The sequence below is a fragment of the Numida meleagris genome, chromosome 6 (assembly GCF_002078875.1).
Source record: "Numida meleagris isolate 19003 breed g44 Domestic line chromosome 6, NumMel1.0, whole genome shotgun sequence".
Classification (NCBI taxonomy): domain Eukaryota; kingdom Metazoa; phylum Chordata; class Aves; order Galliformes; family Numididae; genus Numida; species Numida meleagris.
The window spans coordinates 51,482,187-51,502,217 of record NC_034414.1 but is presented as its reverse complement, the minus strand read 5'-3'; the positions used below and the strand labels follow the sequence as shown (position 1 = coordinate 51,502,217).

The following is a 20,031-nucleotide window of genomic DNA, read 5'->3' as shown; positions in this document are numbered from 1 at the left end:
AAGGTTAGTAGCTAAAATTTTAATAGGCACTAAGGGAGGGAAAAAAAAAAAAGGAAAAAAAAATCCAGCACATTGCTTTAAGGAAGAATTTCTGTCATAGTTGATACAAATATAATATAAAAGGTAAATTTCCCAACCACTTTGGCATTTGTGTATTACACAGGCCACATTGTTTATCCTAATGTTGCTTGATATACTTATTATACTGTAACAGAGAATATAAGAGCTTAAGGAAGGAGAAATGATTGCTCGGTTACTTGATTTTCACTCCATTTTGAAGAGCAAGTAAAATGTGTTGTAATCCATTGATCGTAGTTTATCTAAATGTCCCTGCTTTTTGTGTCTGCTGCATGTGTTTACATTTAATACAATTGGTTACTTCTACGCAGGTTCCAAAGCCTACAGGAGTCAAGAAAGGGTGGCAGAGAGCCTATGCGGTTGTCTGTGACTGTAAACTCTTCTTATATGATGTGCCTGAAGGAAAATCCACCCAACCTGGAGTTGTTGCAAGTCAAGTCCTGGATCTCAGGTTTGTGTTACTATGATAGAGGAGAAATTCTCTGTTCTTTTTTTTTTCCCTAACAAGAGTACTTATGTATGGTATGCAAGAAATTTTGGGGTCATAAAAAGTCTGGTTTGAGAAGACTTTATTTTCTGAGTATGGACGCCAGCTAAGTTTAGACTGAAAGAAGTGGCTCAAAAACAGTAAGTCATTTAAGTGACTTCTAAGAAGGCATTTGTATCAGAGGCACTTAGAGTATCAGAGTATTAGCATGCTTCTTCCTAGAATTCTATATGCCCAAATGGAAAACAAATATACTTTAGTGGATGGGTTCTACTGCTGCATTCCCACCTAAACAATGAGTCAGATTGTCACATAGTCAGTGATTTCTGAGACATTAGGAAGACTGAAGTAGCCTTCAGATAAGCATCAACTAATTGACTGTACGGATGCCTCTGACTTTGCCTTCTCACAGGAGTCATTTTTTCATGGTGAGCCATTTGTAACACTGAGCACTGTACGCAAAAGTTCTGAGACGTGCATTCATCAGAGTAACAAAGAGGTTTTTAAATTTTAATTTACAGAAATATCAAGTGTAGTAACTTACAATGTTACAACACACTCCGTTGAATATAAAGTTTACACTCCCAAGCATCTTGATTTATATTTTTCCCAGACAGTAGTACCATGGGATTGCATCGGTACTGCTGCTCTGCTCTCACATTTATTCTCTGAGCATCATCAGTGTCAGTTCTGACATGCTGGCAGCAGAAGTGCAGATCTATTGAAAACAGCAGTATTCTCATCAGTACATTGCTTGAAGCAACTCAGCCTGATATTATACTGACTGTCCTATGCTTGATCTGTTTATTGTAGCTGCCTCTTCTAATCTGTCTTCTGAAGACTTAGATGTTTTAATAGACGCTAACTACCACAGCTGCGAATTCTAGCATGGGCAAGTTTAGTGGCATTAGTGTCATCTTTACACTAAAATTGGCAATTATGATGATGAACTTGGTCAAATGCAGTTTAAAAAGGCTTGTGTGGACAAGCCCTCTGGGGTGGAGTGTTCTGAAATGCAAAAGTTGTTCCGATGTCTGTTTATTTTACTCTAATAGAGAATAAAATCTAGCTGTTTTGAAAACCCTTATTTGAATCCCACAAACTATAATCATGTTGCCAAGAGCTTTTTATGTGATTTTTCTTTTTTTCCAAAGGCCCCTCTCTTGCTACACATTGAGGTATGAATTATTCATTTCTAATGTGTCTGCTGGGCTGGAAGAGCAATATTCTTGCTGCTAATTGTAGAATAGGTGTGGCTGGTAAAACAAAACTACACAAAGTCAGCCCATTTAACTTCAGGTGTACTTAGTTACATGTACGAACGCTGTAGAACCATAACTAAAGCTTGCGAGTTGTTTAGGTCAAGGGCAGTTATAGCGTAACAAATCAGTGATCCCAGTTGTGACCTCTGTGCAGTGTTAAGAGATTGCAGCCTATTGAAAACAGTGTGATGTCAGTTAGATTTTACTGAATATGTGTGCGTGCTCATGTATGTGATTCTCTGGTTCTCTTTTTTTGCTAGAGATGAAGATTTTTCTGTGAGCTCTGTCCTAGCGCCGGATGTAATACATGCAACTCGGAAAGACATCCCTTGTATATTCAGGGTATGACTATCAATTTACTGTTAAAGACAATGCAAATTGAACACCAGTATTGTATTTTCATAGTGAAGTATGTTATCCACATTTAATATTTATTCAGCAATGCAAATTCTGATTTCCCTGAATGCAAAAGTATCAGAAAGTGTAGAAATGTGCTGAAATGTGTATAAAACATGATAAAACTTATTTCCTTAATTTCAAATTTAAGTATAGTAGGAAATATCAAAACAGGAGAAAATAATTAGCTGTTATAAACTCATCTCTGCTGTTCTGTCTGAATGCTGTCTTTAGTTTTAAATAAGAGGAAACCTTTCTAGAATTTATGTGAATTATACTTAATCTGAAATTTTAAAAGATAGGGATGAGTATGTTAATAGCCAGTATCTATAATTCTTTGCACTTGAATACAGAAACTCTCACTGTTTTCAGCATCCTCTAAACCTCAGTCATTTGGAATCAAATCAGTGGAACATGGAAGCCAAAGAGCTGAGAGTCACATGCAGTGCCAGTAACTTGGTCCTGTAGAGTTGTATGTAGATAACATCTTGGCTACTTGAGTGCTACAGTGGTTTTGCTTTTCTTCTTTTTTTTTTTTTTGCCAGAATACTTTCTACATTGCGTTTTCATCCTTTAGTTCACTACTACCTTCTTTTTTCTCTTACTAGTTTCTAAATTGTATTTTATTTATTCACATCTGCCTTCTGTCTTTTGCATTGGAGAAGGGTGGTTGATTCGTTTAAGAAAAAGGCATCCACACAGTTCAGCCTGCCCGACTTTCTGCTTTTGTCAAATAGTCACAATATTAAATACTTGTGTGGATGATGAAATGCCTCAAGGTTGATCAGCTTATCCCCTACATCAGAGAAATTTGATGAATTAACTAAAACTCTGGTATGCGAGGATATCTCTTTAGATATCCTGTTGATAGGGACCAGAGAAGATGCTCGTCCACCTTTTTTTCTTACTTTTATTCACTTCAAAAAGGGAATCCCTATAGCTGGAAGCCAGTGATGCAGAATCATAGAATCCTTAGAGTTAGAAGGGGCTGTCAAAGTCCATCTAGTCCAACTCCCCTGCAATGAACAGGGACATCCACACCTAGATCAGGTTGCCCAGGGCCTGATTCAGCCATGCCTTGAAAGTCTCCAGGGACGGGGCATCCACCACCCCTCTGGGCAGCCTGTTCCAGTGCCTCACCTCCCTCACTGCAAACACCCTCTAATCCAAGAGAGGCAGTTTTCTTAGCTTCATTTAATTCACCCTGATCTCCTAGATCTGCATGTTACTGACATAATGCCATAGAATAGCCTATACAAAACAGTTAGAATGGTTACTTTACATCATTTGTATAAAATCTGGCATCTTTTCTTTTGTACGTTATTTCACATAACATGTGATGATATTGTTGACGCACCAGAAGGAGATTTTCATTTCTTTTGGATTGTCCATTACTGGAAAGCAACACCAAAATCATGCTGAACTCTAAAATATTGCCACTTCTGACTCCCCTTGAAATCAAGAAGAGAAAGAAATGCTCAAACTCCAACCATCTCTCTTTTGTAACTGTTTTGTAAACCAGATGTTAGGCTATCCTAGCATGCAGACATTGCAGTCTAAATGACATCTTTCAGTATCATAATAGCATCTCTAGTGGAGTCCTTTGGTAAGGAATTTTCTTATTTTCTTACCAAGGCAGATAGACTGAAGGTGTTTAATTTCATGTACAAATAGCCTTCAGTTCCCCCTCCCGCTTTTTTTAACCTTTCACTGCCTTTTTTTTTTTCTGTTTAACTGTTGTTTTTCTGCCAGTCTGTTGTGAAGGCTGATATTGGCTGTTTCTCTGTTTGAGACTGAAGACATAGTTCTCATGATCTCTCAGTTCCTACAGTCTCTTCGTAAAGCATGCAAAACTGATGTTAAGACTTAATTGACGTGTGCAGAAAGGTCCTGGATGTTTCTCATATTCAGAATGCATTCTGCTTAGAGACTATAGGATGATTTCCATGAAAATTAATTGAAGCCATTTTTTGTTCTAGTTGGGAAAGTGCAGTACTTCATTTTCAGAAGATGGTTTTCTTTCAGGGCCTAATGATTTGCACTTCTCTCCAGACAAATATTTTAAAAACTTCAGTAGCAAAATCAAAATCTAGAACTAATTGTAGCAATGCCATTGGGTTTAAAATTCCTCTGACTCTGAAAGCATGTTTCATTGTCAGTAAATTATTAGAAGTTGATTGGGGAAAGTGTTTGGGACAAATTACTGCATGCATCTAAAATTCCATTTCAGAGCAGGAAGGAGCCTTTTGCTTGCATGCATTGATTCACGTGGGAAAGGAATGTAGAATTCTTTGCCCATATTTTAGGATTCAGGATGATTAAGCAAGACTGAGTATTTTTAAACAAAATCGCTGAAGCTTGTGCATTTTTTCGAAGTGCTGTGGCCATATTAGTATGTGCTGCGTTGCATACCACTTAGGTATGTTATGGCATTTTATGTTCACGGTTCTGGGAAACATGTAATACTGACAAAGTAGTCTCTTCATAAGTCAGAGTTGTACTGACACAGTATTCAGCTCATATACAGGGTATAAAATAATGGCAAAAAGGACTCTCATTACTCTTACTAATTTTATTTTCTCTGTCCATTAAAAGGTGACAGCTTCTCTCCTAGGTTTGCCTTCAAAGTCTTGTTCTCTGCTGATCCTGACAGAAAATGAGAATGAGAAGAGAAAGTGGGTTGGAATTCTAGAAGGGCTGCAGTCTATCCTGCACAAAAACAGGCTGAAAAACCAGGTCGTGCATATTCCACAAGAAGCCTATGACAGTACACTGCCTCTTATTAAAGCCAGTTTAGCTGCTGCTATCGTAGGTATGTTTGTTTTAGCTTTTATAAGTGTGTGAGAGTTGCTGAAGCTTCTAGGTGGGCTTCTGTAATAAGAATGCTGACGCTTTGAATTCCTCAGCTGAATAGCTTAATAGGAAGGTGTGGGGAAAGGTGCTAATCTTGCCCTGGTTATTCGTATTTCTCCATCCACCTGGGGTAAATAGTGGTTGCTGAGCAGATTGTTTTAGCAGTACAGCCTATATACATTATACAGCATGCTTTTGATGAGCTACATAAACTAAAGCAAAATTGATTTGCTGTTGAAAATCTTTGTCCAGAAATGTTTCCAGCTGTTCAAAGAAAACAGTCTGTTTTAAAGATATGATGAACTATAGGTATACTAATAGCCATTTTTTTTTCCTTCCTGGTTTAGATCGAGATAGAATAGCAATTGGTTCAGAAGAAGGACTGTATGTGATAGAAGTGACCCGTGACGGTAAGTTAGGCCATAATGAATGCAGTAATTATATACGGAAGAGTGAGCTCCATAACTTTCAGTGCTGTTTTAATGTAGGTTACACAACAGCCCTTCAAGTACAGTAAGTATCAGAAGCACTCATTTAATTGACGAGAACAAAAAATGAATGTGAGATATAAACTCTAATTTGTTCATTATCATTATACTCAGTTGAGTGGCTGAAATTAAAGGGACAGGTTACTGGACATATTCTGACACATTCTCACCTTAACTGTGTTCCCACGGTAGACAGCAGAATGCTTCAGTAGTCAGAGCACGCATAGCAGCAGCTGATGCACAGTGAATTATGAGGCACTTATTAAATAGAATCTGAACTAAGTGAGAGAAATTTGGCATGGAAACTTGTGTAACGTGCACCATCAGAGGACTTATATTGGCACTAATTAGAAATCAGGCAGCTAGTGCAAGCAACTGAAAGTGTAGGACTTTGGCTGATAAAGCCACTGTGTACAGTTTTCTGTTTCTTACAGCTGGTAGAAAGGTGACAACCACTCACATTGTGTGACTGATGATGGCCAAAGTAAATGACTTGCTTGCCTTTCCATTATCTCTTTAGCTCCATGACCTAATGCTTCCTTCTGAACCTGCTCTTTTCTTTCCCATTCTTAATACACTCTACCCTCTTCTTTGGGAAGAGTGGGATTGCTTTAGCCTGTTCTTTCCCAAGACTTGTCACATCCATTCCAGAAATTCATACAGAATAGGTTTCTGGTGTATCAGCGAAGTGAATGCTGCTTAGTCACTGGTCAGCACAGACATACGTCTCTAACACTGAATTATCTGTCATCTCATCTAAGGAATAAAGGAAGTGTTTTTCCCTTTAGCCTTATATCCTGGGGACAAACACTGATAAGTGAAGCAGACATGTCTTGGTATGGTAGAGAATATCTGGAGGCCAAAGGGCTTACTAGCAAATGAGAATGAGGATAGTTAGGGACTAAACTGTATGAAATATAACTTTAAATGTGGATAAGTGAAAAATGTCTGTTTAATTTTGCAGTGCAGTTCCTTAAAATTAGTTACTCAGTGACATCTTACTGCAGTATAAAATAAACTTAGAGTCAAACTGAATTCATAAAATTTATATTTCTAACAAGCAATGCGAATTTAAAACAAAAGAATCTACTTCTATATATCCTGTTTCAAATTTCCATTGGAAATATTAGTTATCTCTTTCTCTTTGACTTCAAAAGCTGCCAAATGTACCTTGTGAAATCCATGCTTGCTTGTAACTGATGAAGCACTCTATATTTGGATGATATTCTAAATCTTTACTTTTTGTGGCATAAGAATTTAACATCCTTGGCTATCTGGTAGGATTGTTTCTGGAAAAAAAAATATTACCCAACACTTTCTTCACTTATACACTCTGAGCTTAGGTTCTTTAACTTCCTGTGAGCTAATGATGTTGAGGTCAGTGATACAGATTTGTAAAACCAAAAGGTTCCCTTTCCAGCTGTGGAAATACCATTGTGAAACTCCTGAAATATCCCTGTTTGCAGTCATTGCCATTCAGCTTTCAAAAAAGTGTCGTTCTTTGAATTTTGACTTGATGAAAGAATTTTCATTTCCTTTTTCAATGCAGTTTAATTTGTGGATATTTAAAGTTTGGATTGATGTCATTCAAAAACTTGCATTTCAGTGTAAAATACAGCAGCGAATGTGGGTTTTTAAAGTCTTAAGTAGACCATTGCCCAATTCTAGGAGAAACTACTTTGTGCATGAAGACATCAGATATTTGAAATTCTTTTTAGCAGTAATGAATGCCATTCGTTTGAGTAAAATTCCAGTGGTCACCATTCTGTAAGTACTTAGATATAAACATAACTTAAGATGCAAGTAATTCCAGAGATTCCAGGATAGCTTCTTGCGCAGAAGTGTACATTTCATTTGAAAGGTCTTTACTTAAAGAAACAATAACCACATCACAGTGCCATATAGAAATGTGAAAACAAATGATCAGTTTTGGTTTTAAGTTAAAAGATGTTCTTCATGAGTTTTCTATAGCCTGATCTGTGTGTAATAGTATTTTCATACATAATGATTTTATGGCAATTGTAATTGTCAGTGTTTATGAACTGGCAGCAGCTTATATGGAAGGTCTTTGGTCAGAACAAGCTGTACACAAGCCTGTTAGGTGCTGTTAGCTCAGTATTGAGATCTTCAAACAGTGGACTCTCCTCAGTTCCCGTAGATAGCCTAAATAGTCTTTAGTGTGAGAAAGCTTTTCCTAATGTCTGTACTAAACCTTTCCTGCTCTAGTTTAAGTTCATTCCTACTTACCCTTTCCCCAGCACACACAACATTTTTTGCCTTTCCCTATAGGTGTTTAACATCCCCTGGTAGTAGGGCTTTTGTATTTGGATGAGGCATTTGCCAACACTAACAGCATTCTGTATCCTCAGTTCCTAGCATTAAATACTTTGCATTTCTTCTCTTTGTGTTCAGCTAATTCAGTCTTTCTCCATAGTTTACTCAAAATACTGTTTTTCCTCAATGTGGGGCCAGTTTCAGAAGGTACATGGTGTTACAGTGAATAGGTAGTACGGATATTAGTTCTGGGTTTTTTTTCTGAATTTGCCCTAGAGGTTAAGCAACCTTATCCTGCCATGCAGTGAACCTTTATCTCTACAAAAAGAGTTACAGGAATACTTTGTTTCGTTGTTCTGAGAATTAATAACAGAGCATCTAACGTGTAATAAGTGTTCTTTGTTATCTGGTATGTGTCTGTGTTTAGATCTATTTTCAGACATCAGTATATAATCCTGCAGTGTTTCCAGGCCTTGCAGGTTTATTGTTTGGCTTACGGCAGCTCTTGTTTCTTTTGCAGTGATCGTCCGTGCTGCTGACTGTAAGAAGGTGTACCAGATCGAGCTTGCTCCCAAAGAGAAAATCATCATCCTCATCTGTGGCCGGAACCATCACGTTCACCTTTTCCCCTGGGCCTCTCTGGACGGATCAGAAGGAAGCTTTGACATTAAGCTTGCAGAAACTAAAGGCTGCCAACTGATAACAACTGGAACGCTAAAGAAGAGCTCTGCGACTTGTTTGTTTGTGGCTGTTAAACGACAGGTTTTTTGCTATGAAATTCACAGAACTAAACCTTTCCACAAAAAATTCAGTGAAATTCAGGCTCCAGGAACTGTTCAGTGGATGACAGTGTTCAAGGACAAGCTCTGTGTTGGCTACCAGTCTGGGTTCTCTCTGTTGACCATCCAGGGAGATGGACAATCTATAAACCTGGTAAATCCTAATGACCCCTCACTTATGTTCCTCTCACAGCAGTCTTTTGATGCCCTTTGTGCTGTGGAGCTCAGTAATGAGGAATACCTGCTTTGCTTCAGCCATATGGGAGTATACGTCGATTCGCAAGGTCGAAGGTCACGCATGCAGGAACTAATGTGGCCTGCAACTCCTGTTGCCTGTAGTATGTATATGTTTTTCTGTTGCCATATCCCTGTTGCTGCTTTACTTGTCTAAAAATAATCAGCATGTATTCTATTTTGCTTCGGTTTGTCTTTCAGTGCCTACAGTTTAAGTTCTGATGAGTTAACAGGATGCATATCCTGACAGTAGTTTTGGACTTGGCAATCTCATGGGCTGAGACCCTGGAAGCTCTGTTTTGTTACAGGACGCAGAAGAACAGTGGAATGCAGAATGTCTTATACAGAGTAGTCCTGGATGCAGGACAGTACAAGACTACTGGTTCTGTGAAATTCTGTATAGATTTCAGCTCCTCTAGAGAACATGAGGTTTGGTTGTCTTTGGGATATCTTCTGTGTCCTGTGTTCAGAGCACAATAGGAAGTTGGAGACTAAATGTAACTGCGACCCTGAAGGCTCATAAGGGTAACAAAATAAGTAGAAATATTGCGTGTGGCAGCTGGTTGCAGTTTTCTTCTTTTTGTTGTATTCTGAGGGAGAGAATTTCCAAAAAGAATAGAGGCAGGTGAAGGATATCTTTTCATCTGCTCTGTCCTTTTTGGGAGCTCTGGTTTATCAGCTAGTTAGGAGAGAAGCACACGTGGAATGTTTCTCAGTAGTCAGAGGCAGTTCATGATAAAACTGAAATTTCTGTTTGGAGCTCAAATAGCAATTAAAGTGTTTCAGATGATTGAAGGCAAGAAATATCTTTTTGTTTAAATAGTACACAGAGAAGTAGGTGCTCATTGGTTTGATCAGGCCAGACCCTAATAGCAGTTTGTTTAATTTTAATTGTCTCAAACTGAGATTGTTTGCTTGCTTTACTTTGACCTAGTTCTGTACAGAAGTCTGAGGGAGAGGTCCAAGGAAACAGTGTGGTTGCAGATTTACTTTAAAGCACCATTAGTCAAAGCTAATGTTTCCTTTTCCTTTATCAGTTTAACAGTTCTCTGTATTTCAGCAGACTAGATGTGCTAGTTAATTGTTCTGACATTATTAGAAACTGGTCTTACTGTAAACTATTTTATAGCACTCTAGTATGCAGTTTGTTTTATTTTTTTCAGAAATAGCAGTCTTGTCTACTGCCAGAGGAAACTGGATTACTTCCCTTTCCATCAGCCTTGTCTTCCTTCCCAGACCTGGTGTGATGGTGGCTGGTTTTTTATTCCTTATGAACTGTCCCATCAGGAGACCATCAAAGTGACAATAGTTCTTTCCCTGTTGTAGCTTCTGCTGTAGCAAAGGACCACGTGTAGAGAGGTTTCAGGATATGATGGTCAGTATGGGTTATAGGAGACACAGAGGTCAGTGTTAGCACAGTCTGCTCCATTCTTTCGGGCAGCCAGCTGAGCGTGTCGGATGTGAGCTGAAGGGGGTTAGGCAACATGTGGCTGTTAGCTGCAGTGTGCTCAGAGCCCGCCCAGCCCTGGGAGCTGCAGCGTGGGCAAGGCCAGCACAGACAGGGCTGGGTCTCTGGAACTGTCTGGGCTCTGCCTGGGCTGCAAGCTGGACCATGCAGGAGCTCAGTGTTCCTATCTGGTGCTCTGTGCTCTCTTTTATTTGTATACCCATGCCAACCGTGACCCCGTAAAATCAACGACTGACCGTAAGTCCCTTCTGGGATACATATATATGGTAGCTGTCCAAGGATTTCAGTGAGTGAGTATAAAAAACAGCACCAAAACTGTTTCAGTTCTTGTAAAGAGTGTCCTGTTGAGTTATTTTCCTTTTGTTCATTGAAGCGGCTCCCAGTCTATCTTTTCTCTACTAAATGCCATAAGTTTCTAGTAACTGTACTTTACATCAGGACACAGTCTTTATGTGAGCAGGAGCATGTTGAGATGAAGCTGTAGGGATCTCTGGTTTTTGTTGGACCTAAAATAAACTTGTCTGCAGGTGCCTTTTACGCTTTTAAAAAAGGTTTAAAAGACGAAAGGGATTGTGAGTCTTAAGCATTGTGACATCTTGATGTTAACCCGATGAAAGCAACCCATACGTGAATATCTAAATCTAGATAATTGTTAGCAAAAGAGGAAGGAAATTCAGAATAGAACTGCATCATGACTTCATGACCCACCTCACAGATGGTGACCCTCTTTTCCCCTGCACGCAGCAGATGTAGGAATAGTTGGTTGCTTCCGAAATGAAGTAATCTGCATCTGCAGAAAAGCAATCTTCAAGCGCGTCGCTTGGTTCCTACCAAGTGCCAAATTAGTGTGCATCTGCAAACTTCAGATGGCGTTTTGCAATTTCATGAAGTCGTCATTCAAAGCTTAAAAATAGTGGAAGGGTCAGAGGTAAACCTTTCCGTGATGCTGGCAGCTGTCATTAGCAAGTCTGTTATGGCAAAAATGTCTGTTTGAAAGTGGGCCTGGGAAAAAGGATGATGTTTTAAAATGTAGCTTACACGTAGTGGAGAACTTATAACTGCGAAAAGTTGCTTAAATGTACATCAGGTATGAACCTCTGAAGCCACATTAGGGTTTTCTGTTTGTTATTTAATCTGTGCAGGTTGCAATTCTTCGTACGTAACAGTGTACAGCGAATATGGTGTTGATGTATTTGATGTTAACACTATGGAATGGGTCCAGACTATTGGCCTGCGAAGGGTAAGTACTTTTCTTTGCATACAGAACTTAATTGGGTTAATTCCAAGTGAGATGTTCTTTCACAGTGTATGCTAAGCTGGAGTTAATTTTCTGCCTCCCTCCTGAAAACAGATCAGACCATTAAACATGGATGGCACACTGAACCTCCTTAACTGTGAGCCACCAAGACTAATATATTTCAAGAACAAGTTTGCAGGTGAGTATTGAGCAAGGGGAGAAATGGGAAAATGGTACCGAGCTGTCTGGATAATTTTAAGTGATGTTACCTTTGCATGAGATGAAACTTGTGTTGGATAATTCTGGGTCAGAATGACTCTAAGTATACAAAATTGCATTGTGATATTACAGTAGGAGCTGTCCTCAGTGTACCAGAAACATCTGACAATAGCAAAAAGCAAATGCTTCGAACGAGGAGCAAAAGAAGATTTGTATTTAAGGTTCCCGAGGAAGAGCGAATACAGCAGAGGCGGTAAGAATTTAGTCCTTGTTTGAAACTGGTTCTGCATGATGACGTGCAAAGATTGGGAATGCTGATAGTAAAAATCACTCTGCCTTTTTTTAGGGAAATGCTTAGAGATCCGGAGCTAAGGTCAAAGATGATTTCTAACCCAACAAATTTCAACCACGTGGCTCACATGGGACCAGGAGATGGAATGCAGGTTCTCATGGACCTCCCACTGGTAAAATACATTTGGAAGGGAGGGAGATGTATGTGCATGTGCAATTGCTCAGGAAAAAGAAAACATGAAAATCTACTGTATAGTCTTCAAATACTATCCAAGTACCAAATTTTTCTTCTAGACATTTTGAGAAAGGTGAACCTTCCTTATTTATGTGCAGTGGCTCTAAATCCTTTGCAAGGAAATACTATTTGCTGACTTAAGAAGGAGACACTGAGAGAAGTAGAAATCATTGCCAGGAAGTTGTTAGTAGTTACGTAAATAATCAGTCTCTCCTTCCTTTTTGTTGTTTGTCACCTTCAAATAACAGAATGAATTTCCTTCCCCCTCATCCTCTCGACATTCTGGTCTGATACCACCTCCAGCAGGCTTGGAGCATGTCTTTCACAAGCCTTGTGTCCGCTGAAATCCTTCTCCAGAGTGACCATTCCTCACTGCAAGGCTCCCCTCTGCTTTCTTCCTCTTCCTGTTCCTCCTTCGTTTCCCTAGCAAGGGTAGGAGTAGCTGCACGCTGTTAGAAACGAGAGTGGCGTGCTTGTGGCATTTGGACAATTGCAGAGAAAAAAACAAGGGTGGGGGGAAACAAATGCTTTGGAAGATAACTAAAGCACCTGTAAGTTGCAGTATTGTTTTTTGGTTTGCGTTTAACATATACAGCAGTGTGAGCTATTTGACAGCTAAGTCTCCCAGAGCAAACTGTAGAGGTACGCTTCTGATGCCGTGTCCCTTCTATTTTATAGCTGCTAGTCAGGGTTTTTCCTGTCCTTCGCTAGCTCCTGTAAGGATAATGCATTCATCCTTTCAGCAGGAGGAGGAAGGAAGCAGAGCTGTTGGTACTGTCACTGCTCCTTCGTAGGGGGTTTGCTGGCTGACAGGTTCCGGTGGCTGCAATGGGGCTTAGTTCTTTCTCTGTCTTTCTCAGGGTTTGTGTCTGTTACTGAAAATATGTGGATGTGGTCAAGTAAGTTCAGAGTTTTTCTACCAACACCGAGTTGTAATAGCTTCAAAAGCACGGCAGAATTTTCACAAGTAACAACCTCTAGTTGGATAGCTTCTGTTGCTGGCTAACAAGGTATTTCATTTCAACTGCAGAGCGTCTTACCCGCTGCACAGGATGAAAAACCGTGTCCATCTTCAGCTAACCTCTCCCGGCAGCAGCAGCAGCAGAGAAGCAAAACCTATATTTCGTGGCCCTCATCAAGTAAGTCTGGAAGCAAGCTTTTCAGTTCTAAGGTGTTATTTATGACTTCAACAAGAGATCTAAAACGGCCCTTTTTCCTTCTCTCTGCAGGTGGCAGCGATGTGGGAGGAGCCGTACCTTCCCGAAGTATGTCTGATCCTGACCAGGAGTTTGACAAAGAGGTAAAGTAGCTGTTTTTAAATGGAGACTGACAACATCCTGTTGCTGTAGATTGTTGTCTTCTTCCAATAAATTAAGTATCTTGGAAAATACTTCATAAAGACTGTGTTCTTTATGGAGATTTTTTCTTTCTGCAGATGTTTTCTCTAGCACGTAACACAATCTGGTTGTATGCTGGATACACCAGCACTGAAGCAAAGCTGAGCATCTTTTTATAGTGATATTTTAAGACGTATTGTGTCCTGCATTAAGCTTTGTAGATGAGGCAATTTTGTCTAATTGATGAAATGTCCTCAAAGCTCCAAGAAATGTTCTCTGGGCTATTAGCATAGAGGAGCAAAGAAGTACTACTTAGTTAAATAGTTTTCTGTGCTGCCTGAAGGAAAACTTTTTGTCTTGTAACTTGAAAAGGAGTAAAATTTTAAAATGTGTAAAACTGGTTTTAGCAAGTGTTAAATTACATGCCAGTAGTCACTAGCATGAAAATGTCTGCAGAACAGTGGTGTCCCTGAATCCAAGGAGATTATGAGTTATTTATTTATCACCACTTGATTTGTCATGGGGGTAGCTTCTTGCAAGCTTTGTTCAAGTGCCGCCTGTGTGAGATAAGCATTATGACTTACTGCTGGGAGGCAAACTCTTAGAACAAGATATTTGCTTTTACTTTTTAATGCTTTTTAGTGTCCTTATTTAGCAGCCCTATTTAACGTTCTAGATTTAGAATGGTGGCTATTCTGCTTTTTCCAGAAGCCAGACCTCTGCAGGATGCCTTCATTCATCCCGAGTCAAAGTGTTTGTCTAGAGTTCTGATCACAGCCATTCTCAGCCTTCCTGTTTCACCTCATTGAGAGAATGCTTGTAACCAGGAAAAGAAAACATGCTAACATGCGATTCTGTGATAACAGGCATTTCTAAAACTATCTTTTGAAAGGTGCTGATGATCGAGTGTCCCAGTTGCCTGTTGTTCTGTAGCATCCTTCTCAAATTTGGTTATGCTTTTTGCTCTTCTTGCTGTTTGTAGGCACAAGTAGTGGTAGGTTTTCATAATGTTTTCTTTTTTTTAATAGACCTTGCAGTTTCTTGTGGCATCTTAAATTTAATAAACAGTAGATTGTAACTTGGAAAAGAAGTATCTAATACCACCTTCTGCTTATATACTGCTTTTCCCCATGTGGCTTTATCACAGCTTGAATTGATTCATCTTGTTACAAATGGTCTTACATTGTTCAAGCCATGCAAAACCTTATGAGCAACATCCTTGTAGGATGTTACCTTTCAATCCATTTACTAAATACGTGTTCCCTTTCTTGAAAATAACTTGCTGCAAGAGTACCAGTGTTTCCTGTGCAGTATTTCGTAAGCTGTGAATTTGTTCAGTGCTCGCAGTTGTAGCTCACCAAAATAGTGGGAAACTTGCCAGCCATCCTGTTGCAGTGAGACCAGCCTGTGAAGGCAGATATCCAACAGCCAATCTAACGCTGGGCAAATAACTGCATAGACTGTCTTTATTAGATATTGAAGTAGGGCGGCTCCAGTAAATGTATTCTGTTTCTGGACCTCCAGCCTGATACTTGGCAACCTTCACTCTTTTGTCAGGCACTGCACGTGTTTGTCTTTGTTGCTGGCACTGTTTTGGAAACAGTTGGTGTGCTCATTTCCTTCTCACCAAACTGAAGATGATTTCACTGTAGTTGTTTACATGTTTATATGGACAGATAAACCTACTCCTTGGCTATAAAAATGGCTTTAAAAGCTCAGGCTGGTGAATATAGACTAACAGTGAACAGATAGATGTGTTCTATCAGGAAAGCTTTGCAGTGGCTGAAATCGAGGGGCCTGGGGTGTAGCAATTTGCACGCACTTTGCCGTACTTCATGTCATGTCAGAGGAACCGCCTGTTAAAGATAATAAAAGTATTTGCATTAATGTTTAGTTCTGAAATGAATCTAATATATGCTCCGTGGTAGGCATTGCTCTCCTTAATTTTTTGAGTGCCTTGAAAGCTTTTGAGTGTAAGGAATTGATCTTAAATAAGTGTAATTTTTTAATGTTTCTCATTAACAGCCTGATTCAGACTCCACCAAACACTCTACTCCATCCAACAGCTCAAATCCCAGTGGTCCCCCAAGCCCCAACTCTCCTCATAGGAATCAGCTCACATTAGATGGACTGGACCAGTCAACCTGCGATGCATAACGCTGCAGCTCACACCGTTCTGGCTTCGGTCACCTGCTGCTCCACGGAGTACTCAAGAGCAGGGCAAAGCTGTCTCATATGCTAGTGCCAAGACTGACACCGAATCTCTAGTGTTGTACAAGAATAATTATATATCCAGATTGTAGATACAAACTATTGAAATGAAGAAAATTCTTTACTAGATAGCAATTGAGCTTTTTATGCAGAATTGTTCACTGCTCGGTTACGGTTGATTCCTTTCTGCACAGCTGTGACACAGTTTTATTGCATAGGAGCATTTAAGGCCACCAGTAAATATTGTTATTCTTACTCTGAAAAAGAAATAGAGAGAGATACTGATAATGTTGCTACAATATCAGGAATATTATTTTTCTATAGAATGATGTAATATCTCGTTAGCAGGAAATCCTTTTAGACACAATTTGGACCTCTGGATAGGAAATGCAAGCAGTCTAGTTACATCCTCAGAAAAATACACTTCTCCCTTTTGCCCGTAATGGTTTGTTTCCTAAATCTTAAGGAGAATGCTAGGAAGCTGTCGGTTGTTCCCAACATCAGTAGTATGACCAGGATGTCAAATAAAAGTTGGTTATAGTCTTGTGGCCTTTTAATTCATTTAGCCATTGCATATTCAGCTGCATAACAGTCTTTCTATCTTTCTACCAACTTTTTAGTCTTGTACATAGGACTACTACCGGTTATCTTTTACCCACGCCCCGCTTGTTAGTCCTCATCAATCACAGTCATTAGTCAGGGCTTTTAAAATATTGATAATTACTGCTGTGAAGAGAATTTTGCTCATAGTTCCTGCCTCTCTCCTTTTGAGAAGTCATTTCTCCTGGGCTTTTTGGTGTAAGGACACACTACGTTGTTAGCTAGCAGGCCTTCTCGTGGACGCGTCGCCCTTGAAGTCTGCTGGATCTAAGGGACTCTGTCGCACTAAAATGTCAATCTGGTTTATTGGTTACCAAAGTAGAATGTGAAGGATGTGTAACTGGGGGTGCTGCTTTTCTCATTAAATGTATCCTCATCTGCATGAAGACCCCATGATTATTAATCAAGTATTGATCATGTAGAAAAATGCACAACACACTCCTGTATATTTTGCTATGGCCCACGTGCAGTGGTGATGTTTTGCGTGTATATTTAATCTCATGCTTCCATGTATTATACATTTAGTAATCAAAAGATTTGTGACCATGTTTCATTAAAAGCTTGTAATTAATTCAGTGGCTGGCATATCCAGTTTGTCATTGTCACACTAGTGTGCCTTCTGTGCCAATTTTATGACAGTTGGATGTCACTTATTTAAAATTTGGTTTAAATGGGCTAATGATATACCAATGGCTAATGTTCTTTTCTGAAACACTGTATAGGATGTGCACTTATCTTTAGTTAAAACCAAGTGTTCTAGTCAACATTTAATCCTGTTACGTTAAGTGTTGGACAGTACTTGCTCTTTTTCTCAGATTATTGATAAAGGGGCTCAGTTAGAGCTGGACACTACTGCTTTGGGGGTTTTCTGGTTTTTACTTTTTTAATGTAAGTCTGAGTCTTTGTAATTATTGAATTGTGAGAACATTTTTGAACAATTTACCTGTCAATAAAGCAGAAGAGGGAGGTTTTAAAGTTCATAGTCGTCTGTCTTGACATCTGAAAGCAGTCCACCACTGACACGTGCTGTCATCTTGTGGTAAATTCACTTTGTCCATGAAACTTCTATATAAATTGAAAAATACTTCGAAGCTCCATACCTGAACGCTGCAAGAACGGTGCATGTTTCTGCAAGTAAATGCATGCTCTGGAGCGGTGCAAGGCCTTCCAGTGGATTACAGTGCTGAAATGTGCCCTCAGTCTGTGCTTGAGTAGCTATTTCATCAAAGCAGTGGCACAGTTAATTCATTTTAACTGATTGAGATCCTTATGGCCAAAGCATTTGACTGGCACTGCTGTGGATGCCCCATCCGTGGAGGTGCTCAAGGCCAGGTTGGATGGGGCCCTGGGCAGCCTGAGCTGGTGGGTAGTGTCCCTACGTGGTAGGGGGTTGGAACTGGATGCTCTTTGAGGTCCCTTCCAACCCAAACCACTCTATGCTGATGAGGAGGCTGCAGGACCTATTTGGACATTGTGAGGTAAAATAATAAATACTTTATATGTTTTCAAAGGAGTAAGTGCCAAAGAAACGCTACAAACATTTTGAGGAGAGGTGTGTGAATGGTGCCCCACACCCAGCGCACAGAGGGTGACAGCAGGATCGAGGTCTGTGTGCCGGAAGCCTTCCGCCAGGCATGCATGCTAATCAGTCTTTGACTTTTACAGAATGTTTCTCCCACTCTTGAGTTGATTTTTCTCCTCACACTGAGGACTTCAGATGACAACAAAGTCTTTAATTATGGGGGTATTAAATCATAGCACTCAGCAGTGCCAGAGCTCGGTTATAATTTAAGCAGGAGAACGTTTCTAGAAAAGTAAATGAATTGCTCAGTATGAATGCATTATTTATTTTTTCCTTCCCTTCAAATCTGGCTGAGCAGAATTCCTCTCTGCATCCCCACCACTGCACTTTTCAGATCTCTTCCCTTACGGCTCCTAATTCTGGTTACCTTAAGTGTTCTCCTGAGCCCTCAGGAGAACTTTGAGAAATGTAGAAATTCAAGACTGGAAGCAGAATGTTCTTCTGACAGCGCGCTTTCTTCTCCCTGGGGGCTGCTGGTCTAATATCACAAGTAAGGAATTCAGTTATGCAAAGAATGAGGATAATTTGGTCTCTGACACTTTCACAGAGGCATTACCTCAGTCCCTGATGGAGGCAGTGATGGACGTGCTACTCATCAGGAAATGCTGGTCACTTCTAGCACGGAATCTTGACACAAAAGGCTGCGTATTTTGGAATACGTTCTGGTGCCACTTGCTGCCCAGAGCTAAACAAAGCTGCCAACACCTCTGTCTGTAGCACAGTTGTGCTGAGAGCAAGCAGCTTCTTCAGTGGGTACAGTCTGCTGTGGTGTGTTTGTAAGTGCTTGCTTCGTAGAACCGTTTGAGTTGGAAGGGACCCTCAAAGGTCATCCAGTGCAATCCCCAGCAACAAACAGGGACACCCACAGCTCCATCAGGCACTCAGAGCCCCGTCCAGCTTGACCTTGGCTGTCTGCAGGGACCCGGCATCCACCACCTCTCTGGCAACCTGTGCCAGTGCCTCACCGCCCTTATTGTAAAAAAAAAAAAGTTTTTCTTATATCACAGTTAAGTTGCAGGGACTTCAGTGTGGAACTGCTGAACACCAGCACAGCGATTGCTTTTCACAAAGCCAGCCTGGCATCCTTTGGAGGAAGCAGATGCATAAGGATGTTAAGAGCTGGCACTGGTAGCGTACAGCACTGAGAAACGGGAGCCCTGAAGGGAAGAGAGGGATGTGGGAACTGAACGGCACACTCAGGAGACCCAAGTGTCACATCGTGACCCCAGACCATGTACTGGTGGTAAGCTGAGCCTGTTTCCAAGAAGGAAAGAGGAAAAGAGCTGTAGTCATGGCTGCTGGGCTACTGGAGCACCTTATGTCCCAGTTTGCACTTGAGCTGTTCTATGCCAAGCAGCTTCAGCAGTGACGAGGCATCAGAAAGAATTCATCTGCCCAGGTCTGACCAGCCATAGCATTGCCAGCAGGTTGTGTGGTCTTCTTCCCATCTGCTCACACACCTACAAACCTGGTTCTGTGCTTGAATTCCACTCTCCATCAGCCTTATGCTCCTTGCCGCCTTCCACCGAAAGGCACGGACAGGCTGGGTGCATGGCTGGAGGGCTGGAGCAGCCCTTTCCCAAGGGACAGAGAGCCGAGGGGCGATGTGAGCACGGCCCCCAGCTGTACCAGTGCTGCGGGGCCTGGCAGAGCTCGGCCTGCCCACGGCAGTGGGGTGAGCCGAGGACAGCGCAGCACCGCGGGACGTGCTCCACTAAGAGCAGCTGCAGTGCTGCAGCCAGCCGCAGGAGGAACACGAACTCAGGAATCGGCCGTTCCCCGGCCTTGCAGTAAATATTTTCCCCGCTCCCCAATAAGATGCAGCACTTTTTTGTCACCTGACTGCACAGGGAATGCGGATTTATTGGTTGTTTTATCATAGATAAAGCCCCCAGATTCTTGCAGCACCGCCCGCTTCCAGCTTCTTACGCAGTGCTGCTCTGTATTCCCGGGAGGAAGAGCAGCGCGATGGGCGCTGAGCTCTGAATGCTGATGAGAGG

The 20,031-nt window shown here is 40.8% G+C and overlaps 1 protein-coding gene across 1 annotated transcript in view; it reads left to right on the top strand.

Annotated features, from left to right (window-relative positions):
- Nucleotides 1-17,427, top strand: part of CDC42BPB (CDC42 binding protein kinase beta) — a gene marked incomplete in the record, with an annotated part of 90,028 nt that extends 72,601 nt beyond the window's left edge. Inside the window, 12 exon segments of the mRNA XM_021401859.1 lie at nt 390-529; nt 2,088-2,169; nt 4,819-5,035; nt 5,424-5,486; nt 8,359-8,955; nt 11,462-11,559; nt 11,671-11,755; nt 11,908-12,028; nt 12,122-12,239; nt 13,332-13,440; nt 13,531-13,601; nt 15,664-17,427. Of these exon segments, the coding sequence (XP_021257534.1) occupies nt 390-529; nt 2,088-2,169; nt 4,819-5,035; nt 5,424-5,486; nt 8,359-8,955; nt 11,462-11,559; nt 11,671-11,755; nt 11,908-12,028; nt 12,122-12,239; nt 13,332-13,440; nt 13,531-13,601; nt 15,664-15,795 (1,833 nt within the window).